The 26,185-nt window shown below is 54.1% G+C and overlaps 1 protein-coding gene across 36 annotated transcripts in view; it reads right to left on the bottom strand.

The window, feature by feature from the left end:
• SCRIB (scribble planar cell polarity protein) overlaps positions 1-24,944 on the bottom strand; it is a 104,503-nt gene extending 79,559 nt beyond the window's left edge. For 35 of the 36 annotated variants that reach the window (XM_057411159.1, XM_057411122.1, XM_057411130.1 and 32 more), the window contains exons 1-11: positions 24,655-24,944; positions 10,484-10,601; positions 10,184-10,262; positions 8,574-8,663; positions 7,750-7,806; positions 4,449-4,512; positions 3,195-3,269; positions 2,962-3,106; positions 2,318-2,436; positions 1,194-1,393; positions 258-424 (exon numbers count right to left, since the gene is read on the bottom strand). In XM_057411159.1, coding sequence (XP_057267142.1) covers positions 258-424; positions 1,194-1,393; positions 2,318-2,436; positions 2,962-3,106; positions 3,195-3,269; positions 4,449-4,512; positions 7,750-7,806; positions 8,574-8,663; positions 10,184-10,262; positions 10,484-10,601; positions 24,655-24,816 — 1,276 coding nt within the window. In that variant the 5' untranslated portion in view covers positions 24,817-24,944. The remainder of the gene's footprint in view (positions 1-257; positions 425-1,193; positions 1,394-2,317; positions 2,437-2,961; positions 3,107-3,194; positions 3,270-4,448; positions 4,513-7,749; positions 7,807-8,573; positions 8,664-10,183; positions 10,263-10,483; positions 10,602-24,654) is intronic. The other variant, XM_057411127.1, reaches the window with a different exon arrangement.
• Positions 24,945-26,185: the final 1,241 nt, after the last annotated feature.

Raw genomic sequence — 26,185 nt, 5'->3', positions numbered from 1 at the left:
AGAAAAGCAAGTACTTGGTCAATAGATCAAAGCAGAAGACTTTAAGCTGAGGCTGCAGCTTCTTTATCACCCGGCAGAGAAGCAATTTCTCACTTAACTACCTCTGCCTTGGAAAGTGGCCACCAGCCACTCAGGAGCTTAAGTCTGCTAGAGGTATCACAGGAATGGAGCACAGAGAGGACAGTTCGTGGCCTCCTCCCTACAGCACCGCCCAAGTACACAAACCTGCAGACACCCTTCATGACGTGCTCTCTTACCTAGGCTGGGAGAGGGCTGCTGGGGAAGCAGGTAACATGTGAGGACCTTTTCTCCTGTCTTCTCATCATCCTCCGTCTGGAATTTCAGCATGGGCTGGGACTGGTTCTCTGCCAACCACAGGGCTTTCAGGTTGAGATTTGTCAGCGCAAACGGGAGGTTCTGCAGCCTGCAACAGGAAGGAGGAACTTGCTGGTTAAACTTCAGCTGAACTTCAGCTTAGCTCCAGGCTGCCCCATCTGCACTGCAGGAGCCAGGCCACTGCAAGGTCCCTCACTGTTACAGACACCAAAGCAGCTCGTGCTGCATTGGCTCTGTCACAGCCAGAAACTGGGTCCAGCAGCCCACCCTCAGCAGTGTTTAACAGAGGACAACTCCCATCAACAGAGTGAAAACTGAACTTTGGAGAGGGGTTTGAAGACAATAAAAATAATGGTCTCAGGGACCTGGACACAGTGTTCCACACAGAAGCTCTGCTACAAACATCGCCAGCCTCAGCTAACAGAACCACAGCTAAAACCTGAGCATCCTGCAGAACAGATCACAGGTATCTGCACTCCTTGGTGGTGTGCATCATGAACAGGCTTTGGCATCAATCACCTGAGGACTTGATGACATGAAACTGCAGTATCTGCAGGAAGCAACACACTGGACCAGGGATTTCCCCTGTTCTTTATTTCACATGTGGCAAAATGTCTCCACACTTCTGCATCAGTCCTGCCCTGTGTTCAAGTAAGGTGGAGAAGGGCTTAAGATGCAAAGCTTCAGAGTCAGATGCCCTCTTTCCAAGATCCAACAGCCAGGCTGGGCTTCTCCAAACCACAGATCCTGAGGGCAGCAGATCCCAAAACACACCAGGGCCCAGCCCACGCTGCTCCTTCACAGCGGCCTCCTTAGGAAGATGCCCGCAAGCCTGCTGCACCCTTCCTGCTGCTGACCTGTTCCCAGCCACGTCCAGGACGTGAAGCTCGGTGGTGTTGGCAAGCTCTGGGGGCAGGAGGGCGAGGCGGTTGTCCCGTAAGGACAGCACGTTCAGGTTGGCACAACCTCCAATCTCAGATGGAAGGGACATCAGCCGGTTCCGGTCCACATTCAGGTTTGTCAGCTTGGCCAGCTTGCCCAGGGACTTCGGTAGGGCCTGGGGAGGAGAGGATTGGTGGTTGCAAAAGGGAGGAGCATCAGAATAAAGGTATCACAGAATTACTCATGGAATGTGGGCTGGAAGGGACCTTAAAGCTCCTCCAGCTCCAACCCCTGCCACAGGCAGGGACCCCTTCCACTAGAGCAGGTGGCTCCAAGCCCCTGTGTCCAACCTGGCCTTGAACACTGCCAGGGATGGGGCAGCCACAGCTTCTCTGGGCACCCTGTGCAGTGCCTCAGCACTGTCAGAAAGGCATAGAACCCTCTACCTGAGGAAAAAAGCTGCCTCCTGTCCTAACAAACACATTTTCAATACAAGTTCTCACTACAGTGTGGGGCAAATTCTCCCTCAGGTTCTCAGACTGTGAAACGCCAACTCCTCACCTCACACAGCACACCCAGAACTCCACTGGTCAGGACTTTTCTCCTATTAGAATCATAGAATGAGTCATGAATCATTTGGGTAGGAAAGGACTCAAAAGGATTCTAAAGGACCTTAAGATCATCCAATTTCAACCCCTGCCATGGGCAGGGACACCTTCCACTAAAAGGATGTTCATCTGCCCATTCCCTGCACTTGCGTTTTAACTGTCAGCCCATGAGCATTTTGGGGCAAGACCATTTTAAATTGCACTATTCCACTGCCAAATGCAGCTTTGGATGTAGTCCTGCTTCATCAGATCAGACGGGCCTCAGGACTGCTCATCCTAGAGCAGCAGCCCAGCTATCCTGGAGAGGTTTTCAGGAAAACAGTGGGAGAAAGTCGTTTCCACCAGGATCTTCTCAGGGCCTGTGAGCCTGGTGGAGCTCTGCAGCAGAGAAGCTGGAGCATCTCAGGAATTCAGCTCAGAAGATGGAAGATCCCTGGCATGTGGCTACCCTGAGCAGCCCAGGGGATGCAGGGTGCTGCTGGGGTACTTACAGTCAGCATGTTCTCTGTCAAGATGAGTTCTGACAAGTTTTCACAGTCCCCAATTGACTCTGTCACCTCTGTCAGCCGATTCTGGTCCACCTTGAGGATGGAGAGCTGCTTCAGCTGACCTGGCCAGGGCAACAAGCTGGGTGTGAACTACGCCACAGACACAAGGATGCTGTTCTATGTCCATGTGGCCAAAATGCCTCACATCTGGGGTTACCCAACCTAACAACACAGGCACAATCTCTCCTCCCCACCAGGCTTGTTCACAGGTTCACCTACGTATGGTTTCAGATCAAGAACCTGAACTCATCCTGTAGAGTTCCGCTCAGCACATCACAGAACCATGGAATGGTTTAGGTTGGAAGGGACCTTAAGATCACCTAGTCCCAACCCCCCCATCATGGGCAGGGACACCTTTCACTACAGCACGTTGCTCCAAGCCCGTCCAACCCAGCCTTGGACACTACGAGGGATGGGGCAGCCACAGCTGCTCTGGGCACCCTGTGCCAGTGTCTCACTTACTGCTTCTGCACCCATCTATTGTGACTGTGTCCATCACACCCTAACACCATGTTACACACACTCTTGCCTGAAGCCCCCGTGCTGGGCAGTGAAGTCCTGCGCTGCTCCCATCCTGCAGTACTCACCGATCCCATCTGGAATACATTCCAGCAGGTTCTGGGACAGGAGCAAGTCTGTCAGGGCAACCAGCCCACTGACCTCATTGGGCAACTGCTCCAGCTTGTTCTCTGACACATCCAGACAGACCAAGCGGCGGAGATTGCCCAGCTCCTGCCGGCAGAAAGGAGACACCAAGGCTCGAGGGGGCAACTGGAGAAGGGAGCAGAGAGGAGGTTCAAGGGCCTGAACTGGTACTCACTGGAGGCAGGGCTGAGAGCTGGTTTCGGTCCAGCCAGAGCTCACGCAGGTTGGGTAGAGCTCCCAGGGTATCTGGCTGTAAGAGAGCAGGACAGAGATGGCATGAGTCCTTTCCATAGGGGAGAAGCTGCTCTGGGATGCACCAAACCACCCCACACCTCTGGAAAGCCAACTGTTCCTGCGCTCACACCTCCTAGAACCATTTCCCAGATGGTCTATGGAGCCAACATGTTGGTGTGCCACAACACAGCAGCACGTGTGCCTGGGACAGCATCCTGGTTGAAGGAGGTTCCAAGAGGAAACAAGGAAGCAACAGCAGGGACTGTCTGGTAGCAGGCAAGACTAAACAGGGTTTGGAAGTTCTGGTCTTAGTGAGCAGATGAATCTTTCTCCTCTTCCTCCTCTCAGGCATGAAAACAAACATTTGGGTGACACTGGCCAACTCCACATGACCCAGCAGCACCATCATCAATGTGGATGTATGCTCACAGCATCACTCCACAAACACCACACATTGATGAGCATTTGGGTTTGGAGTCAAGGCACCACTGGAGCTTGGTTCAAGTGTCAGACAACTGCTCTCCCAAGCAGGCTGCACAAGCTCCTTTACCTCCCAATTAGATGGGTTTCTGCCAGAAAGCATTCCAGACGGTTAAGAGCAGGATCCAGTGACAGCTTAATCCATGGCTGTAGAATTAAACACCACTGGCTGCCCCTGGATGTCAAGACAAGCTGCATGTCGAGGCTGGGCACTGGCTCTCAGCACACTGGGGCTCAGAGCCCTCCATGGAGAGCCCAGCCTAGAGGACACGCACCCTCACTCGCTGCAGCCAGGAACACTACGAGTGGTCCTGCACTGTGCAGCAGGGAAACCAAATCAAAGAGGAGAAAGGTGCAAAGTTGGCCAAGTAGAGGTGAGAAACAGCTGGGGACAGCACAACACTGAAGAGCAGGGAAGAACCAGGGATTCCCACTGGAAAGAGAAGAGCCTTTGGCAGCTACACAGCGAGGACTGACATCCCAGAGCAAAAGTATTTGGGAAGAGCAGAGAGAGCTGTGCATGAAAACAGGCACAAGGGCCAATGTAAAGAGAATATTATGCTGAGAACGATGACAAGGCCACAGTGGGAAGATCAGGATCATTCCAAACACACTGTGGGTCTGTTTCTTTGCACTGCAGATGAAAACCCACTTGCAGTGCAGGGTTCTGCCCCAGCCAACCATCCACATTCCCTCCCCACCATCCCTTACCTACCAGTACTTCCAGGTCATTGCCACCAAGATCCAACTGTTCTAACTTGACAAGGAAGGAGAGAGACCTGCAAGACACAGGGAGCAGAGAGAGGAGGAGAGAAGGAACGAATGGTTAGCATCTGGGATACACATCTCACACATTACATCAAGCGCAATAACTCCTAAACCAGGGACAATCCTGAGCTTGTCCCTCTGAGCCATGCAGTTCAGGGGAGCTGCACCCTTCCCAAGCCAGACCATGCACTGCGCTGAGCAGCACCAGCAGTCCCAATACCATCAGTTTCTGTCACCAATTAACCTTCTCCCCTTCCCACCACAAAATACTCTGTGCAAATCCATGACAGATGACAAGAGACCTTAACCCTGCTGCCTCTTTCTGTAGCAAGGGTGGGGTCCTGGGCACCGACTAACAGGTAACAGGAATCAGCAGATGACAGTATTTGGGGAGGCAGGGGAGCACAGCTGCAGGGAGAAGCAGGAACGACAAATCCAACAGGCTCAGTTTCCCCCAGTGGGATGCTGATGCTGCTGAAGGGAAACACAAGGCTGACATGATGATGATGTCTACGGTGATGTCTCAGAAGAGGTCAGGATGTGCAGAGAAGCAGCTCACTAGGCAAGATGCTGTGAGAAGCCTGCAGAGGAGCCAAAGCCCATCAGCACTGGTGGTCCTGCATGTGCCCTGAGCATCCAAACACATTATGACCCGGTGATACGAAGAGCTGCAATCAGCAGCCCCACAAAGCCAGGATTCACTTCTGACATGGCCCAGGTTCACCCGACCTCAGCTCTCAGAACTACCCACCAACTGTCATGTCCCAAAAAGGGGGGTCTGTCTCTCCTTTCACACCAGGGCAGAGCTGCCACCTCAGCTCTGACCCATCAGGGAGGGTCTGCAGCTCTTTATTCTCTTCAGAAGGAACTCTCCTAATGCAGAAATCTCTGTATTCCTCTGGAATTGAGCTGCGTATCTCCACACTGTGAGAAAGCAGGAAGAGATCTGTCCTGCCTGGCCAAGTGTGAAAACATTTGGGTTATGCAGGAAAAGCAAGTTCTTACTTTAGAACTGGTGGATTTTTAGCTATTGTATTAACTCAAGCAAAGGCTTCTCAAAAGCATCACCAAAAGCAGTGCAGCAGTCTCCCATCATGACTGTCCGTCTGCTCTTTTGACTTCTCTGAAGGGTGAAGCAGCTTTGATGGTCCCTTCCCAGTTTGAGTTCTCAAAAAGAGGGACAAGTGAGCTGTGGAATCCATGTCAATGTACAAGGTCTTGCAACATGCCTCAGCTGAGATCCCCCTCCACTGTCTCATGGGAACACATCGCATGCTCTGCATGGGACATGGAGGAGTGCTGATCAGCTGGACGAGAGGAACTGTGTGAAAACTCAACTGAGAGCAGAAGATCCACCAATTAAATCAAGTTTTGACCCATAAAGGTCATTGCAAGCTGAATCTTTTAAGGAGCTCAACAACAAAAACAACCAAAAGGTGCATCTGCACTCACACATTCACAGTACTAAAGCCCATCTCCCTCCTAGCTCAGCAACCCTGAAAACTGAAAGTATCACCATCTCTGTAAGACATCACCTGGACTTGCTCAAAGCCATTCTTGGGCACAATTTGCACCCAGACTAAGCACAAGAGCTTCAGCCCTGGGTAGATCTGAGAGCACCATTGAGATCTCTTTGGCCACTGATTTCAGTCTTGTATTTGATTGACAAATCTGATGAAAATTGCCTTGACCTTCAAGATCTTCCTTCTACTTTCAAAAATCACCCAGAAGGGGAACTGGGGAAAGATGAGAAGAAGCTGGAACTGCACTGCAGGGGGAGTGTCATGCCTGGACTTATCTCAGAGAAAAACTCCTGTCATGCTGCTAGCATCTTGCTGAGGGCATTCACAAGGGAGCACTGGGCATGAGAATGCTCCCCAGAAACCTTATGGAGCTGCTCACAGACTGAATTCTCAAACTCTGGATTCCTGCTGGTTCTTAGATGGTGGAAAGTCCTTGGGACCTTCTTCACTGCCGTCTGAAAGCCCAACTTTGGATGTAGCTATTGCACCTCCTCATATAGACAGTATCACAGTGGTGGTGCCTGTTGGAACACAAAAAATACGTGCAGCAGACAGCAGTGGGTCCTAGCACCAGGACCCAAGCTTCTCCTGCTTGTTTCATCTGCCAAAAGGAGCTTTGGCTCTCATGTCCTCCCTGTGGCTATATTCCATGAGGGGCCGTCTCAGCTGGTCTGTGACAGGGTGTAAATGCTGACAACTTCCGTGCAGAGAAGATCCAGTGACTTTGGCATCAGAGGCAAGATGACACTGTTAATTTGAACTAAGCCTCTCCATGGAGTAACCACCAGCTGTGGTGTCTGGGAGCTGCCCAGTGCAGGCTCTTTCAGCTCCTTTCTGGAAGCATCTTCTCCTCCGGGTCAAAGCTGATACAGAACTCCTCAAGCAGATGTAACCCATGTGTGCCCAAACCCACACTGCTGGCTCAGACAGAAGCCAGGTAGATCCCTTTCAGCATATCTTCCCAGAAGACTTGGGGAGTCATCAGTTGGATGGATAAGAAGGCAGAAACAAGCTGACAGAGCTAAGGTAGGTAGAAAACTCAACAAACAGCTCTCATGGGCTCCAAACAAGATGAATGAACATACAGAATCTTTAGTTCTCCACACCCTGTCCACCTGATGGCATCAGTGCTACCAACCAGACCCTCTCCAGGAATCCACCTCTGTCCCTAACTCTCAGGAATATTCAACACCACTTACCTCTTCTCCCTTGCTGCCTTAGCTTTTGCCTGGTGCAGGAAGCCTGTTATCCCAACCATTTCCACACTCTGCACACCCAGAACAGTCAGATGGGATAACCAGGAAAACAGAGACGCTGGAAAGATCTATCTTCAGCCACATTCTGCTGCTCTTCAAATGAACTTCACTGCGCACAGAGGTCCTCCTGTGCCCACGTCATGCTCTCTTTTTCCAAAAGAATTCATCATCTGCTCCACCTCTCTAGGAAAAATGGTTCTCACCCTTGCCAGCAGCTTTCTTGTGGAACCACCTCTATTCCAAATCAATCCTGACACAGAGCTGAGTACAGACTCTGAACATCCTGCCCTGCTCTAAGCCCTGCGCCATCTCCCCCTCCTCTCCCCAGTTTACACCAGTCCAAAAGATGCAGCTGATTTATGCAAAGCCTTGAGCCCTCCCAGGCAAAGTCCTGGAGCCAGCAAATCCCTGAGAAATCAGTAAGAAGGATCAGGCAGCAGACTCCTGAAGCCACCAAACAGACACTCACGTGGGGAGAGTCTTTAGCAGGTTCTCACGCAGCTCCAGAGTCACCAGGTTTGCCAAACTGCAAGAGAAAAGGGAATGAGAAGCCAGATTCCCTGAACAGGCTTCAGGGATACATGGAGATGCTCATATCCCTTCCCTTGGGAGCACCCCTCCTGGCCTGCACATATTCATGTACATGAGTGTGTAGACATGGATGGGGCTGGCAGGGGAAACCAAAAACCAAGGAGGATCTTAAATGGCTTCTGATGAAGGTGACAGTTTACTGCAACACCATGGGGACACAACACTGCCCAGACTCAGGACAAGGAAACGTGGTGTCACACAGGACTGTGCCCACAAAGGTAAACCCCTTCATGTGTAGGAGCCAGATCCCATGGAAAGGGACTGCACCTCACAGACAACCCCACATGGGCTTTGCCTTGGCCATTTGTGAGCAGCATAAATCATTTCAGCATCACTGGACAGACCATTCCTGTTTGCAAAGGGGCAAATCCATAAAACAAGGGGAGACAGGAGCTTGGGAAGCCTGGGTGCATTCCTGCCTGTGCCATGCACCACAGCAGAGCAGCAGCAGCTGAGACCAGGGCAAAACCTTCTAAAGAAGGTTGTCTTGGAGCAAAAGGCATGCTCAGAGGAGCTCACACAGCACGTGTGGCAGGGTGGCAACCTCTAACTGCGGTGGTAGGCTCTTGCCCTCCAAGTCCTGCTGATGTCATCATCCCAAGAGCAGTGACACTACTGGAGTGTCACCCCTATGTGTGTGTCACCCCGATGACACCCCCACCCCAGCCCTCCTCCCTGTTAGGAGGACAGGGGAATACTCACTTCCCAATGTCATTGGGGAGGCTCTGCAGGGACACATCATTCAAGGCCAAGTGGCCCAGGCTGCGAAGCTGCGTGAAGCCCTCTGGAAGCCTGTGAAAGCATGAGAGGACAACACACCATTAGCTGGGCACAACACAAGCCTTCAATCCCTCACTTAAATCCCTCCAAAGCCAGTCTTATCCCAGTTGGTACCAACATGTGGAAAGGAGAAGAGCAGGAACCAACTCTGACCCTGGCTCCTGATCCAAAACACACCTCATTTCCATAGAATCATAGAATGGTTTGGGCTGGAAGAGACCTCAAAGTTTATCCAGTTCCAACCCCTGCCACAGGCAGGGACACCCTCCACTAGAGCAGGTTGCTCCAAGCCCTGTCCAACCTGGCCTGGAGCTACCAAAAGGAGAGATTAACACAGAAAAGGAGAAACCCTTTTTCTGTTCACAGGCAGTTCCCAGAGCTCGCCGGTTCCACAGCTCAGGACACACATCCTGCAGCTCTGTGCCACAAAAAGACTCTAATAGAGAATTTCCAGTGCAGAAGTGCTGGTCCTTCCCATGGTACAAAGCTGGGGCTATTCAGCCTGGAGAAGAGAAGCTGTGTGGAGAACTCAGAGCAGCTTCTAGTGTCTGAAGGGGCTACAGGGATGCTGGAGAGGGACTCTTCATCAGGGACTGCAGTGACAGGACAAGGGGTGATGGGTTCAAACTGAAACAGGGGAGGTTCTGGTTTGATATTAGGCAGAAGCTCTTCCCTGTGAGGGTGCCCAGAGAAGCTGTGGCTGCCCCATCCCTGGCAGTGTTCAAGGCCAGGTTGGACACAGGGGCTTGGAGCACGCTGCTCTAGTGGAAGGGGTCCCTGCCTGTGACAGGGGCTGGAGCTGGATGAGCGTAAGGTCTCTTCCAACATAAACCAATCAGGGATTCTATGATTCCCACCAGTGGAAAAGCGTGTTCCATTCTGGCAGTGCCGGGCACCACAGGAGGGAAGTCCTGTGTGAAGAGCAGCTTTGGCAGCAGACATCTGGAGTCAGACCCTGCAGACAATGCATGGAGACACCAGTGCCTGGGGCATGGCTCACCAAGGCAGAGGAGCCACACCTGAATTCCCAAAACATGGAATAAGAGAAAGAACACAAAGATGCTGGGCAGAGAGCTCAGTTTCTGGACACAGCTCTGGGCACTGAGGGATCAGGGGAAGGACCACAGAGCTCAAAGGACAGCTCCTGGATATAAGTAACACACAGAGCAAAAGGGACTGATGGAGAGCAGAGCAATACAAGTCCACATCTGTTCTGGTGTGTGCACCAGGGTGAAGGGCTGAGGATTGACTAACACACTGCAGGAGGACAAAAGCCTTCACACCAGTGGCAACAGCTAGACTAGAGGCTCCTCAATCCAAGCCACAGGCCCCGCAGTAGAGGAGGACACACCAGCTCTTCCCTATGCCAAGTGAACAGGCACCTGCAGGTCCTGGCAGCCAAACTGTATGTGACCCAAGGTCCTGACTTCATGCGAGGACAATGACAAGATGAAGACCAGAGAAAGCTCAGGAGAATGAGGAGCTTCAGCTCTCATTCTCTGCTTCATAAAGGGTTGCATCTGCCTTCCTACCTGGAGAGAGGATTCCCGCTGAAGTCTGCGATTTCCAAGGACTTGCAGAATTTGATGCTTTCAGGAATTTCTGGAATGTCTGGAAGAAACACGTGAAAGAAAAAATGAGGCTTGAGAAGAGGCCAACATGTGGAAAATGGGACACCAGGTCCTGGTGACAGCCTGAGATACAGCAGGACACCCATATTCTATAGCTCAGGACTCCAAGAGATCACTCTGTGGGACTGTGGAGGGTACTCCAAAGGTGGGTGCCCAAGGCATGGCTGTGGGGCACCCCTCCCCATTCAGCTTTGACCTTACCATTGCGTGAGATGTCCAGTTCCACCAGCTGCATGAAGTTGGCCACCTCGGGGGGAAGCCTCTGGATCTCATTGTCACTCAGACCCAGCTTGCGCAGGTTCAGGAGCCTGAAGAAAGGCTGTGACAGGAGAGAAAACAAAGGGGTCAGCAGCAGCTCTGGGGGAACCTGTCTGCTCACCTCAAGGCAAACCTGAGCATCTCCCCCTGCAGACAAGAGCTTCTGTCCTGGGGAGGTCCTCAGAGCACAGTGGCTGCACAGATGAGCACCCCCATGAGGTCTCCAGGAGACAAGTGAAGCAGAACGGCATTTCATGGGTTTAGCTTGATGATTCATTTACTATCTCTATCATCACACTGCTCTTCTCTCCCTTGTTGGATCAAAGTGGATGTTCCTCGTTTTCTAAGACAACCCTTCATCTTAGGCAGTTAAATACTAGCACCAAGAGGAAGTCACTGTGCAGCAGGCTTGCCAGCAGACACCACAGAGCTTATGAGCCTGGTCAAGAGGAGACATATGAGGTGACTTCCAGACTGAGGTCCTGACCCTGCTGCCACACACATCTTGGTGCAGGACTTCTTGTCAGGACATCATAGAATGGTTTGGGTTGAAGGGTTCAATGCCCCTGCAATGAGCAGGGACACCTTCCACCTGACCAGGTTGCTCACCCATCAGTGATAGGTGCCTGCACCAACAGGGAAAGTGTTTGTCCCACTTGTACTGGAAAAGGGAAGGAGCAGGAAATCTGCAGGTCACAAGTGACAAAGAATTACAGAAGAAATTCCTACTCCCCCAGTCATGGGAAAGTTAATGGGAAGCGACCTCTAGAGGTCTCCCATTCTAACAACAGCCAACGTCTTCACACCTCCTGGGTCTCAGAAGCCAACTACAGGAGCTGGAAACGGTCATCAATCATAGAATCATAAAACCTTCAAGATCACGCCGCACTGCCAAGGCCACCACTAACCCATGGCACTGAGGGCCTTGTCTACATGGTGTGAGAACACTTCCAGGGATGGAGACTCCAGAACTGCCCTGGGCTGCTCACACAGACCACACCAAGAAGGATCAAACAAGAATGTGAGGTCTGAACCGTTGTTCTCAGCAGCCTCTCCAGTAATCCATCTCTATAGGATGTACAGGAGGAAACAGACCTTCCCAGAGTTGGGGGTATTGAGATTTGTTCAGGTTTGGGTGATGGGACACCCACAACTGTCACTCATAACATTGCAAAGAACAATACTGCAGACCAGACAAGGGAGGGATAAGGAATGAAAAAGTGATGTACACCAACCATGAATCATAGAATAAATCATGGAATGGTTTGTGTTGGAAGGGACCTTAAAGCTCCTCCAGCTCCAACCCCTGCCACAGACAGGGACCCCTTCCACTAGAGCAAGGTGCTCCAAGCCCCCGTGTCCAACCTGGCCTTGAGCACTGCCAGGGATGGGGCAGCCACAGCTTCTCTGGGCACCCTGTGCCAGCGCCTCAGCACCCTCACAGGGAAGAGCTTGTGCCTGAGATCAGAATCACTGCTGGCTCTCATGGAGCAGCCTCACTCGGGAAGTGCTGCTGCGCCTTCAGGGCCTTTGCTGCACAGAGGTGCCAGTATTCCACATCCTTCCCAAAGGGAAAAGGGAGAAGTGCTCGGGGATGAACAGCAGTGACATGAAATTCATGCTCCTCATGTCCTGAAGCGATACAGACCATTAGAAGTAAGACCAGAAGAAAACCGCTCCTCCTGCCGCTGCACAGCAGAATTCTACCCCATTTATCTACACAAATCAGTTCACCAAGAAAGGAAGTAGGTGAAAGTCCAACTGACAACAAAGGTTCACGCCAGGGCAGGAGGTTCAGAGCCCGGACCCACTATTGTTTCCTTGAGCCTTCTCCTAATTTTAGAACACAAGGAAATTCCAGGCACGACATTGTGTGAGCTGCTGGGGAATAACAGCGGGAGCATCCACAGCCCCAGTGTGGGCACTCGTGCACAGCTGAGGCAGGCTCAGGGTATGGGGGCATTGAGAAAGAGAGCACAACGAACCAGGCCAGGAGCACGCTGCATGTTCACTGCAACAAACACGGGGAGCACTTCCTGACACAGCAGAGGTTTAGAGGCGACTGTGACCATGATTCAGCTCTGCCTGCGCTTGGGTTGCACTTCCACAGCTGGACCACCAAGGTCACCACAAGAGAGCTCCTTGGCCCAGCTGTACCCATGTTGTCTGATGCAACTGAAGGAACTGCCGTGCTCATGGGAACAGTCTTTTTACTCAGAGCTTTTACTCAAAGCTTTTTACACATAAGGCCTTTTACTCGTAACAACCTCGCTGCAGATAACCAGAACCTCCACACAGCCTGAGAGCGGGGTCACACCAAGAACCTCCACACACCAGAACCTCCACACAGCCTGAGAGCGGGGTCACACCAAGAACCTCCACACACCAGAACCTCCACACAGCCTGAGAGCGGGGTCACACCAAGAACCTCCACACACCAGAACCTCCACACAGCCTGTGAGCCACACACACACACCAGAGAGCGGGGTCACCCAAGAACCTCCACACACCAGAACCTCCACACAGCCTGTGAGCGGGGTCACACCAAGAACCTCCACACACCAGAACCTCCACACAGCCTGTGAGCGGGGTCACACCACGAACCTCCACACACCAGAACCTCCACACAGCCTGTGAGCGGGGTCACACCAAGAACCTCCACACACCAGAACCTCCACACAGCCTGAGAGCGGGGTCACACCAAGAACCTCCACACACCAGAACCTCCACACAGCCTGTGAGCGGGGTCACACCAAGAACCTCCACACACCAGAACCTCCACACAGCCTGTGAGCGGGGTCACACCAAGAACCTCCACACACCAGAACCTCCACACAGCCTGTGAGCGGGGTCACACCAAGAACCTCCACACAGCCTGTGAGCGGGGTCACACCAAGAACCTCCACACACCAGAACCTCCACACAGCCTGAGAGCGGGGTCACACCAAGAACCTCCTCACACCAGAACCTCCACGGAGCCTGTGAGCGGAGTCACACCAAGAACCTCCACACACCAGAACCTCCACGGAGCCTGTGAGCGGGGTCACACCAAGAACCTCCACACACCAGAACCTCCACACAGCCTGTGAGCGGGGTCACACCAAGAACCTCCACACACCAGAACCTCCACACAGCCTGAGAGCAGGGTCACACCAAGAACCTCCACACACCAGAACCTCCACACAGCCTGAGAGCGGGGTCACACCACACCTCAGCATGAGACTCGTGACAATCCCACAATTCTCCCCATCCCATTTACTTTGCGCCATGCAATCATGGAATGGTTTGGGTGGGAATTCAGAGCCAGATGCTCAAGCCTTTGTGAAGTCTTTGAAACCCTCCAGTGCTGGAGGATCCAAACACTCTGGGCCCCTGGGTTCAACAATTAATGAACCTCACAGTGAAAAGAGCTAAGAATCATCAAATCCTGGCAACAGTTGGAAAAGCCCTTCGAGATCATCCAGTCCCACCACTTCCCCCCCCCTGCCCCATGGCACTGAGGCCTCGTCTCCACAGGGTGTGAACACTTGCAGGGATGGTGACCCCAGCCCTGCCCCAGGCAGCCTCTTCCAATGCCTGAGCACCCTCTGGGGCAGGAATTGCTCCTCAGCTCCATCTAAACCTGCCCTGGTGCAGCTTGAGGCTGGTTCCTCTTGTCCCATCCCTTGTTCCTTGGGAGCAGAGCCCAGCCCCTCCTGGCTCCATCCTCCTGGCAGGCACTTGGAGGGAGCCATCAGGTCCCCCCTGAGCCTTCTCTTCCCCAGACTGAACCCCCCAGCTCCCTCAGCCGGTCCTCATCACACCCGACATGAAGTCACACTCACAACATAACCAAATGAAACCTCTCAAATGTCAGTTTTTGCTGGTGCCAGACAAACACTAAAGTGCAGAACCATGCCAAAGAAGGGACATGAACCATGGAACCTTTGGGAGAGCCCCACCTGTGACAAACGTTTCCCAGTTTAACCACAGCAGCCCCTGAAAGTCACACAGGTATCTGCTGTGAGCGGGCTGGCTTCCCAAGAAACTCCCCATAAGCCAGTGGATTCCTCGGAGCTCTTGGTTCTACCCCTTGCTGGAGTAAACACCCCCTTGCAGCAAGGCCAAAAGAACCCCAAGGGAACTGTAAAGACTTGACTTCTGTCTTACCTACGAGTGAGGCTTCAGCAACTGTAGAAGATCTACTTCAGCACTGAAATAGGACAATATGGGCAGAAGTGGGAAAGGCTTGAACCCAGGGCAATTATTAATGAAACTCTTGATCAGAATATGGCCTTTGGAGCCACCTTTGTAAAAGAGAAAAATCAGATACAATAGAGCAGAATCACTGCAAAGACATTCAGAACTATCACCACTGCAAAGGGAAAGAGATGGCAGCTTCACATTGAGATGTTTCAACCAGCCAAGCAGAGCCAATCTAACCAAACACATCCATGCCCAGTGGTGGGCGAGTCCTACCCAAGGAATATTTCCAGACAGTGTGGTTCCATCTGAGGTCATCCACAGAACCAGCAACGAGTTTAGCCAGTTTGTGAGAACAGGAAACACAGGTAGCACAAGCTCAGGCTGGGTTTGGGAGCTTCAGCTTCTGCTGAGGAACCGAAACACCCGTGTACAGCCCTGAGCCCATGAGGGCAGGACACGTTTCTCACTGCTAACACAGGGATGCCTAACACCCTGCTCTGCAGAGCCTCTCATCCACTGAGACACAAAAGCACAAAGTCCCTGATCCCACCGAGCTCAGCACATGGGAAGTGTTTTGCCTGTGCTTAGTTTACAGGCCAGGTTAAGCCACAGCTTCAGCTTTAGTCAGTGCTGAGCTCTTCCACGGGCAAGCAGAATGAACTCAGGAAAACCCACCTGGTTTAGGAATGAGCCTTGGCCTCATCCTCCACATCACAGACTGGTTTGGGTTGAAAGAGACCTCAAAGCTTCTCCAGCCAGGCTGGACACAGGGGCTTGGAGCACCCTGCTCCAGTGGAAGGGGTCCCTGCCGGTGGCAGGGTTTGGAGCTGGAGCAGCTTTAAGGTCCCTTCCAACACAAACTAGTCTGGGGTTCTATGAAACAACACAAGCACCGTACGCTCCCAGAACAGTGAGATCCTAGAGGAATCATCATTCCATCTGAAATCTAGTGTGGATAACAGAATTAATGGTAGCAGAGGTCAGAAAAGTGACCACTAAGGTGGGAAATGAGAGTATCAGTTTGGAGCTCCAGCACCTCAGCCCCATGGGGCAACCCAGGGGCCATGGCGAAGGTCCCACCACCATTATCCAGGTAGATCCCCACACCTCTGGTCCCTCAGAGCCTTGTGCCAGGTACCCAGAGGTGGCTCTGACCCACCTGAGTACGGTAGGGCAAGATGAAGGGTAAAGTAGAGGAGAAAGGGGGAGAGAACTCTGCATAGTGCTTGGGGTGCAGTGCTTCACCCGCTGTTGGCATGCTGGACCAGATCCCGGGCAGTGGGTACAGTGGACACAGACCATGTGCTATCCCAAAGAAGGAACCTTCCCAAAGATCTGACCCCAATGACAAAGGCATTCCACTCTCCACACCTCGCAGCACTTGCCACAGGTACCCAAGTGCTTCAGCCCTTCCTGGCCACCAACACACAACAAGCTGCAAGGCTCAGCTCCAGGGCATCCCAGAGAGAAGCAGCCGGTGCCCTGGAGCAGCGCAATGCTCAGTGTGCAGCCAGCCCTGCACATCATTCCACAGGGATCCAGGGGTGGGTCTGTAAGCCCTGTGACCTCCCCCCACCATATGAGATGGGGATGCTCCTCCCCTGCCCACCCATGGGTGAGGATGGTGCTGAGCCCACTGAACGTGCCACACGCACACTGAGCTTGAAGCTGAAGGAGACTGACCCAACACTGGCGAGATCCCACCTAGAGCTCCAATTCCAGCTCTGGAGTTCTCAGTACAGGAAAGACATGGACCTGTTGGAGAGGGTACACAGGAGGCCACAGAGCTGCTGAGAGGGCTGCAGCAGCTCTGCTCTGGAGCCAGGATGAGAGAGCTGGGCTGATTCAGCCTGGAGAAGAGAAGGCTCCTGAAGGGGAGACCTTAGGGCAGCTCCAGTGCCTAAAGGGGCCTCAGGAAACCTGGAGAGGTTTGGACAAGGGAGGCAAGGACAGGACAAGGGTTGATGGGGTTAAACTAAAAAAGGGGAGATTCAGGCTGGACGTGAGGAGGAAACTTTGTACAACGAGCGAGATGAGACACTGGCACAGGGTGCCCAGAGAAGCTGTGGCTGCCCCATCCCTGGCAGTGCTCAGGGCCAGGTTGGACACAGGCGCTTGGAGCACCCTGCTCCAGTGGAAGGGGTCCCTGCCCGTGGGAGGGAGTTGGAACTGGAAGAGCTTTAAGGTCCCTTCCAAACCCAACTATCCCATGATTCCATGACAGGCACACGGGCTGCTCCTGTGGGACGCAGCCCTCCCTCATGCACTGCCCGGATTTCCGACTATTTAACCCCATGGATCAGGCCCTGAGGAATGTGCTTCCAACATCTAAAAGCACTTAAGCATCAGGAACGCATTCCAGCTACGACAAAGCAAGTTGTCTCCAAGCCAAAAGCTCTCCAGCTGCTCCTTCCCAGGCCTTTAGGCAGGGACTAAGGAATGCAGCCCCCTCCGGGGCGGAGGCAGCAACTGTTCCCCTGCAGACAGCAGGATGGGCAGAAGCAGGGGAATCTCTGCTCCCAGTGAAATGACAAACCAAAGCAGGGCCCCAGAGAGGGCATCTCCAGCCAGAATTGGATCAGGACACCGCAGTGAACACCCCTCTGCTGCCAAGGGTTCGGGGGGACTAGTGATGGAGCAGGTCAGGGTCTCCGACTGCACATGGAACACAAAAGCAGCAGCTACAAGTACAGAACCCAACAGAGTAACCACAGCACAAGAAAGCTCCAGCTCAGCCCTGTGTGGTGGGATGGAAGCTCTCCAGAGGGCACTGAGGGCCACTGACACATCGGCACTCCCTGTGGCAGATGTGGAGCACCAACAGGCATTTAACAGCCTTACAACAGCCTTACAATACCTGAAGAGCAGGAAGAAGAGGAAGGAGCCAAAGCAGCTTCACAAGGAACAGTTCAGACACACACCATTAAACACCCTGAACTAGAGATGGGAAGCAAGGAGTCAGGATCCACAGAGAACTTCTCCATGCAGCAGCTCTGCAGGTGCCTCCTGCCTCTGCCCAGTCCCACCACACTCCCACCACCGCTCCCTGCCCCAGCCCACCTCTATCAGGGAGATGGTGAAACAAGGTTGTGAAGCCCAGGAATGTTCGGGGACAGAACAGGTCAGAGGAGACCTGACAACGTTACCCTGGTCCTGCCTTCACCTCGAACCATCAATGAACACTACCTCAGTAATTTCTGGCAGATGTTCAGGCAACAGACAAAGGGAATAAGAAAAGATCTTAGAGGCATGAGCAGATCAGGGGATGAGCAAAGAGTCTGTATGGCCACAGTGATACCGCAATTATGCTTTAGCGACAGCGTTCTGGAAGGTGGGCAAGGGAAGGTGAACCTGCACCAAGAACTGTCACCAAGGATCAGGAGGAATCCCAAAGATACAAACATTCCAAGCAGCCAACGCCCCCAGAGACATGGAAGATGTTATTAACCACAGGAGGACAGAGACGTCGGGAGGTTTACAGGATCCGAGTCAGCTGAACTCGGGGGAAAGACTGAGCGGGGCCTCCGCTGGTGACCTCCCGGCACGGACCAAGGCCAGGTCAGCGGAAGATGTGGCGAGAGGCAGCACCATGCCGGCCAGAGTCCCCTAAACCCTCCTGAACTCTTTGCCCTGCTGAACTTCTCTGCAGCCCAGAATGCCTTTTACCTCCCTGGCACACTCACTTGAGCCTGCTCCGAGACCTGAGCGTCTTCTGAGACCCACACAGAGCAGCATGTCCACCCGGTGTCCGAGCAAAACTGCCTGCACACCTTGGAGCTCACACGGAAGCGAATATTAACTGTTAATTTTTACTTGTGGACCTGAGCATGAAATCACTTCCATGCTCCTCCTTCCTGCTCCCTTGTCTGGATCAGAGGACACTGAGCTGAGCTCTTAGGCACAAGCTCTTCCCTGTGAGGGTGCTGAGGCGCTGGCACAGGGTGCCCAGAGAAGCTGTGGCTGCCCCATCCCTGGCAGTGTTCAAGGCCAGGTTGGACACAGGGGCTTGGAGCAACCTGCTCCAGTGGAAGGCATCCCTGCCACAGCAGGGGGTTGAAACTGGATGAGCTCTAAGGTCCCTTCCAATACAAACCAGCCTGGGGTTCTATGCATGTCCAAGCATTGAATGACCAAGAGTTGCATGTGCTCTTCTTTCCACAACTGAGCCTATACTCAGCTGCTACCACTCCAGCACAACCCCTCAACCCGCCTGCTCACCGCCCAGGGTTCATCAGACAGTGAGAGCACAGAAAGCAAAGGATGAGGGTGAAACGGCCTCCACTAATCTCAGCTTCTGGGCGGCAGCATGTCCAGGAGACCCTGCCCCGGGAGACACAAACCCAACACACGCAGATGAAGTGGGACGGCTCCTGAAGTCCCGGAAGGAATGAGGAGAGATGCCAGCTCTGAGCAGAGGTCTCACAACAATCAAGTGGAACCAGTTTCTGGACTGGTTTTGTTAAACAGATGCAGCTCTGACAGAGTTCACATGCAGCACAGCAGAAGGTGCCCATTGCACATGGGAGCTTGGGGAGCACAAGCCTGGCACTGGTGACTCCTGGCTCACTCCAGGAAGGGCTGTCAGCATAGAGAGATGAAAGGAGCAGCCTGACTCCTGCCTGGCAGTAAATAAAGCCCAAGGTCCTCTGTGCAGGCCCCAGATGCCAGGAAATTCAAAGCTGCTGTTAATGAGCTTTACAAGGCCCCACCTTGTCCTGGGAAAGTGACAAACACGGCACTGGGGCTTCACCCTCCTCTGGATCCAACTCCAGATGGAGGACACAGTGCTTGAGCCCAGGGCCACCAAGGGATCACTGAAACCTGGCCTGAGACCTGGGCTGAGACTCCGACTGCTCCGGCCAGCTAGAAATGGCCTCGCCAAGATGCAAATAGCAGCGAGCCAGAACAGGAAAGAACCTGCACTCGACCCACAGGCCTCCTCTCCCTGGTGTCCATCTCCCATAACTTCCAGGACAAGGTAACAACAGCTTGCTAGGCAGTAGGAAAACAGGGTCTCTGGAGTGTCCAACTTGTCATGGGAGCTTTAGAACAGAAAAGCAAAGCAGAAACTGCATTAGACACCCCCAGGTTTTGCCCCTTCAGCACCATCCCCACTCCCAGACTGTGTGCCCAAGCCACCTACTGCAGAGAGGGGAAAAGGTGGAACCCGAGGAGCTGGCTTTGACACAGAAGAGGTCTCCTTCCTTCTTCAAGTCAACTTGACAGAATCATGGAATCCCAGACTGGTTTGAGTTGGAAGGGACCTTAGAGCTTCATCCAGCTCCAACCCCTGCCACGGCAGGGACCCCTTCCACTGGAGCAGGGTGCTCCAAGCCCCTGTGTCCAACCTGGCCTTGAACACTGCCAGGGATGGGGCAGCCACAGCTTCTCTGGGCACCCTGTACCAGCGCCTCAGCACCCTCCCAGGGAAGAGCTTCTGCCTAAGAGCTCAGCTCAGTCTCCCCTCAGGCAGGCTAAAGCCTTTCTCCTTGGCCTGTCCGTACATCCCTTGTCCCAAGCCCCTCTCCAGGTTTACTGTAGTCCTTTTAGGCACTGAAGCTGCTCTCAGGTCTTCCCTTCCTGCATCAGAGGGGCAGAATCCCCTCCCTGAGCTGCTGCTCACACTGTGGGGATGCAGCCCAGTGCACAGAAGGTTCTGCTGCAGACACATGCTGGGTAATGGGGAGCTTGTTCATGATTTCCAGCTCCTCCCTCTCCTACTCCACCAGGTCCTACAAGCTCTACTCCACACCCAGGTCTCTTCCAACCTCTCCCCGTTGCCTTCCCCTAGTCCTAACCTGAGCACTCAGAGCACACCAAGAGCCTCTGGATGGATGCCTGTTGAGCAGCTCCTGGTCTGTGACTGGCTCCATCTGCCACCTCCGAATTCCCTGCAGAATTCCAGGCTGTGTTCATTCCTTTCTGGTGAGACCTGCACCTCTGAAGTGCTAGTAGAGTGGAGGGAATGAGTCAGGTGGGTTCGTAGCTCTGATGTCCTGGTTTACCAGGCTGTATTCTCAGCTGAAGGACCTGCTCCTTATCCCGCTGCGGGAGCTCCAGGCCCTCCACAGATCACTCGATGCAAGGCAGGTAGAGCAGGACCCAGAAGAGAGCTCGGGATCTCCAGAATTCATACACCCTCGTGAGGAACTCAGAGAACTGATCCAATGGAATTTATCATTTTCCATTAGAGCAGACAAGATTCCACCCAGGACAAATAGAACACAAGCAAGAGAAGGCAGAGCATTAGGCACAGCAGGATAACAAGTGTTCACTTCCACAATTTGGGAATGAGAGGCCTGTTGGTGTCCTCCAGAAATGCCAGGAGGCATCAGGCCCATCTGACCAAGATCAAAGAGAAGGAAGGGGACATGGAAGTTCTGGTATGGAAGGAAATGGTGCCATGGGAAAAGGAAAGAGATTTCCAATGGCTCTGGACTCTGGGACAAGTGGAATGAGGACAAACAGGAGTAGGTCAGGAGAGGCAGCCGGGTCATGGGCTGGGTCAGGTAAACCCAGCCCTTCCCAAAGGAAGTTCTCTGCTGACATAGAACAGGAATGACCATTCTGTGATTCTGTGACTCTAAAAACACCTCTCCAAAACTCCCCTCCACATGGAAGCCTTCCCCAACAACCCTGCTGCAGCCCTTAAACCCGAACTTGCTCCGGTCAAACTTGCTACCAAAGGCCATAACTCTCATTCACATTTTTGAAGTGATCTCCACACGCTGAACTCCTCTCCCAGCCCCTCCTGCACATCTCAGCAGTCCCTGGAACTGCTCTCCAGAGGGATGGGCACACACAGCCCTGTCCTGGGAATCCAGCACACTTCCCAACCTCCCCTCGTGGGACACACAGATCCTCTCCCAGTCCCTTCTCACACAACAGACACATTTCCATGAAGTGCTCCTCAAGTGGGAAGCATCTCCCCATCCCATTGCCCTCCTTCAGAGAAGATATGTGCCCAAATCGAGGCTGCTGTCTTCTCCTTCCCTGGTGGAAGAGCTGGTGAATTCACCTGCAGCTCTCATCCCATCTCCACCTTGTGTAATGTGCAGATTCTTACTCCTACATTGAGTATCTGGGGGAGACTGAGATGCGCTCTTAGGCAGAAGCTCTTCCCTGGGAGGGTGCTGAGGCGCTGGCACAGGGTGCCCAGGGAAGCTGTGGCTGCCCCATCCCTGGCAGTCCTGTGGCTCAAGGCCAGGTTGGACACAGGGGCTTGAAGTACCCTGCTCTAGCGGAAGGTGTCTCTGCCCATGGCAGGGGTTGGAGCTGGACGAGCTTTAAGCTCCTTTCCAACACAAACTATTCCATGATTCCATGATCTGTCCCTTCCCACACGACCCCAGCAGTAACATCCTGCACACAACGTGTGTGCCTGGGACTACAGAGCAGACCTCTTCACTGCTCAAGTATCTTCTAGCAGCACATTAAGACACATGCTGGGTCACACCTCAGGTAGGTCTAACCCTGCATCCTCATCCCAGCACACTGTAATTCTGCAACAGCCCCAGATCATGCATGGCACCAGCTGGAAGAAACCTGCAAGGGGCTAGAAACGGGAAAGGCTGCTCCCAGCCACACGGGTCTGATGTTCCCCTTGCTTGCGAGAGTTTTGGGTAGGGCTGACACCACCACGGCTGGAGCCACCCACAGCAGCTACAGACAGTGCTGGGTGAGGAACAGTGTGAGCACAGCGAGTCCAAACCCACACTCCCTCCAACTCCTCCTGGGACAGGCAGCACAAAGCGGTCCTTCTGTAGATGCTCATTCTTGGTTGCTTCCTCCCCCGTGAACTGGTGCCGTCTGAGCTCATGACAGATCTGAGCACCCCTCGCTCCTCCTGGCAGGTACCTCCTCCCTTCAGCGCAACGCCATCCGCATGGAAAATTATTTCGTTTGTCCTGAACTGAGCCCTTTGTAGCGTCACTTGACTCCCTCCAAAGCAAGGAGAACCGTGGCCAGTCGCTCCCTGTCCTCTCCCTCCAGGCCACTTGTGATGCTCCAGCCCCGTCACCCCATGGAGAACCCCACCCTGCACCATAGGTTCCATGACTGGAGACATCCCCTACATGTTCCTTTTCCTGGCGCAGAAGCTGTTGCATGTTGCTTCCTGCTCCCCATACCCGGTATCTCCTCTGGCCTCCTTACACCTCCTTCGAGGCTGAAAGAGGACATTTGGGAGACATGTGAGGGATGCTTCTCTCAGGGTTTTCTAACTATTCTTTGCCAGAAAACCCTGAACATTTGGGGGAACCCAAAAAGCAGGGAGGAGCCCGGGACAGACCCTCACAGCAGCTCTGCTGCTCCCCAGCTGAACTCTCCCAAGCACAGGCTCTGGGTGAGGGCAGGAAGGAGACATGGTGCTGAGGGCAGGTTTTCAGGTGGGGTTTTCTTTCACAGGATTATATGGATCTGATCACAGGTAAATAAAATGTGATCCAAAAGATGCTCTTCAAAAGCCACCCAAGACCCAACCCAACAGGTCCAGTGTAACCACAGCACCAGGATCAGCAGGTTCAGATGTGTCACCTCGAGCCTCCTCTGCAGAAAAGAGCCTCATTCCTAAATCCCAACCGGCTGTAACACGCCTTCCATAGCTTGGGAACTAAAGTATAGTGAGACCCCGAGTGACGCGATGGAACAGAGCTGATGAAGGAGCACACGAGCACCTCCGCACCCTCACAACTGAACCCCACCAGCAGCAGCTCGCAGCAATCCACAGGGAAGAGGGAACCCAAAACATGAGAGAGCAGGAATCTGCTGTTCCTGCAGGAGAGACTCCACTGAGGCAGAGATGCACAAACTGCCTGGTTGGACCAAACAGAACTTTGGCCTGAACCTCAGCCAAGGTTTCGGGTGGCTGTTCCCAGATTTCACGGCACAATTCCTGACGTGTCAATAACTCAACAGGCAGCTTCAAAACACAAAATAATCAACTGTTTCTCAAGTTTTTCACTGCAGAGGTGACTTGGTCCATGTTCACTGAGGAGCAGCGATCCAAACACATGCAGGCAGCACTACAGTCACGTTCTCTCCCTGGCACAAGTTGTACTTCACTAACTTCATAAACCAGTAGTTTCCACAGGGATGTGTAAACTTCCTCCAGAACATCCCACAGCCCAGCAACGCCTTAAAGCCTCCAAAAGCATTACCAGTGTCACCAGTGCAGAGCTCTGTGGCTGAATGGAACTGTAGAAGGCTCCAGGAAGACCTCAGAGCAGCTCCCAGTGGCTAAAGGGGTTACCAGAAACCTGGAGAGGGGCTTTGGACAAGGGATGTAGGGACAGGCCAAGGGGAATGGTTTTAACCTGCCAAAGGGGAGATTGAAATGAGCTCTGAGGCAGAAGCTCTTCCCTGGGAGGGTGCTGAGGCGCTGGCACAGGGTGCCCAGAGAACCTGTGGCTGCCCCATCCCTGGCAGTGTTCAAGGCCAGGTTGGACACAGGGGCTCAGATCACCCTGCTCCAGGGGAAGGGGTCCCTGCCCGTGGCAGGGGTTGGAGCTGGAGAAGCTTTAAGCTCCTTTGCAGCCCGATCCATCCTCTAGCTCTGCACGAAGCCACAGGTGCTGCTCCACACAAGTACAAGGCGTTTCTATCACCACCAATAAACTTACTCAGACTCCTTTGTATTTTACAGATTAACGCCGGGCACTGAGGCTCCAGCTTCGCCCTGCTCCGCACGGGTCCGGCTCACACACCGCGGGCAGGACAAGGAACCCCCCTCGCTCCAAACCGCAACGGCTCCGGAGCTCGGCTCCGGGACTCGGCACTGGGTCCGGCCGGGCGGAGCCGCGCTCCCCGCCGAGGCCACGGAGGAACGAGGCGGGGGAGGCCGCTCCCGGGCCGGAGGAAGGCGGCAGCGGCGGCCTCGGGCCACGCCGGGCCCTCCCCGCGGCCTGCACCGGGCCCGGTCCGCGCCTCACCTTGGGCAGCTCCCGGAGCTGGTTGGCGTCCAGCAGCAGCTCCTCCAGCGAGCGGCTGTACCGGTAGATCTCCTCCGGCACGGCCTGCAGCGAGCAGTGCCGCCGGTCCAGCGCCTCCACGTGCCGGTTGCAGCGCCAGAGCGGCGGCATGCAGCGCAGCATTGCGCCGGGAGCGGGCCCGGCCAACCGGGAGCGCGCGGGGGCCTCCGGCCGCGCCTCGGCCCTGGCTCCGGCCGCGATCCGGCCCCGCCGCTCCCGCCCGGCCCAGGTCGGCTCCGGCAGCCGCACCGCCCCCCGCGAGCGTCGCTGGGAAAACGAGTCCGCTCCCGGCCTGCCCCGCGCCGGAGCACCGGGAACAGCGGGATACAGCGACAGCGGGATACAGCTACAGCGGGATACAGGGTACAGGGAACAGCGGGATACAGGGACAGCGGGATACAGAGATACAGGGACAGCGGGATAGAGGGATACAGGGACAGCGGGATAGAGGGATACAGGGACAGCGGGATAGAGGGATACAGGGACAGCGGGATAGAGGGATACAGGGACAGCGGGATACAGGGACAGCGGGATACAGAGATACAGGGACAGCGGGATAGAGGGATACAGGGACAGCGGGATACAGGGATACAGGGACAGCGGGATACAGGGTACAGGGAACAGCGGGATACAGGGACAGCGGGATACAGAGATACAGGGACAGCGGGATAGAGGGATACAGGGATAGAGGGATACAGGGACAGCGGGATACAGGGTACAGGGAACAGCGGGATACAGGGACAGCGGGATACAGAGATACAGGGACAGCGGGATAGAGGGATACAGGGACAGCGGGATAGAGGGATACAGGGACAGCGGGATACAGGGATACAGGGACAGCGGGATACAGGGATACAGGGACAGCGGGATACAGGGAGAGCGGGATAGAGGCACAGCGGGATACAGGGACAGCGGGATACACGGATACAGGGAACAGCGGGATACAGGGATACAGGGAGAGCGGGATAGAGGGGTACAGGGACAGCGGGATAGAGGGATACAGGGACAGCGGGATACAGCGACAGCGGGATAGAGGGATACAGGGACAGCGGGATAGAGGGATACAGGGACAGCGGGATACAGGGATACAGGGACAGCGGGATACAGGGACAGCGGGATACAGAGATACAGGGACAGCGGGATAGAGGGATACAGGGACAGCGGGATAGAGGCACAGCGGGATACAGGGACAGCGGGATAGAGGGATACAGGGACAGCGGGATAGAGGGATACAGGGACAGCGGGATACAGGGACAGAGGGATACAGGGATACAGGGACAGCGGGATACAGGGATACAGGGAACAGCGGGATACAGGGACAGCGGGATAGAGGCACAGCGGGATACAGGGAGAGCGGGGACAGCGGGATAGAGGCACAGCGGGATACAGGGATACAGGGAGAGCGGGATAGAGGCACAGCAGGATACAGGAACAGCGGGATACAGGGATACAGGGACAGCGGGATAGAGGCACAGCGGGATAGAGGCACAGC

The sequence above is a fragment of the Pezoporus wallicus genome, unplaced genomic scaffold (genome assembly GCF_028554395.1).
Source record: "Pezoporus wallicus isolate ANWC-B61680 ecotype Strahan unplaced genomic scaffold, APGP_CSIRO_Pwel_v1 contig_10120, whole genome shotgun sequence".
Taxonomy (NCBI): domain Eukaryota; kingdom Metazoa; phylum Chordata; class Aves; order Psittaciformes; family Psittacidae; genus Pezoporus; species Pezoporus wallicus.
The sequence above is the reverse complement of the archived record's forward strand: the minus strand, read 5'-3'. Positions and strand labels throughout refer to the sequence as shown.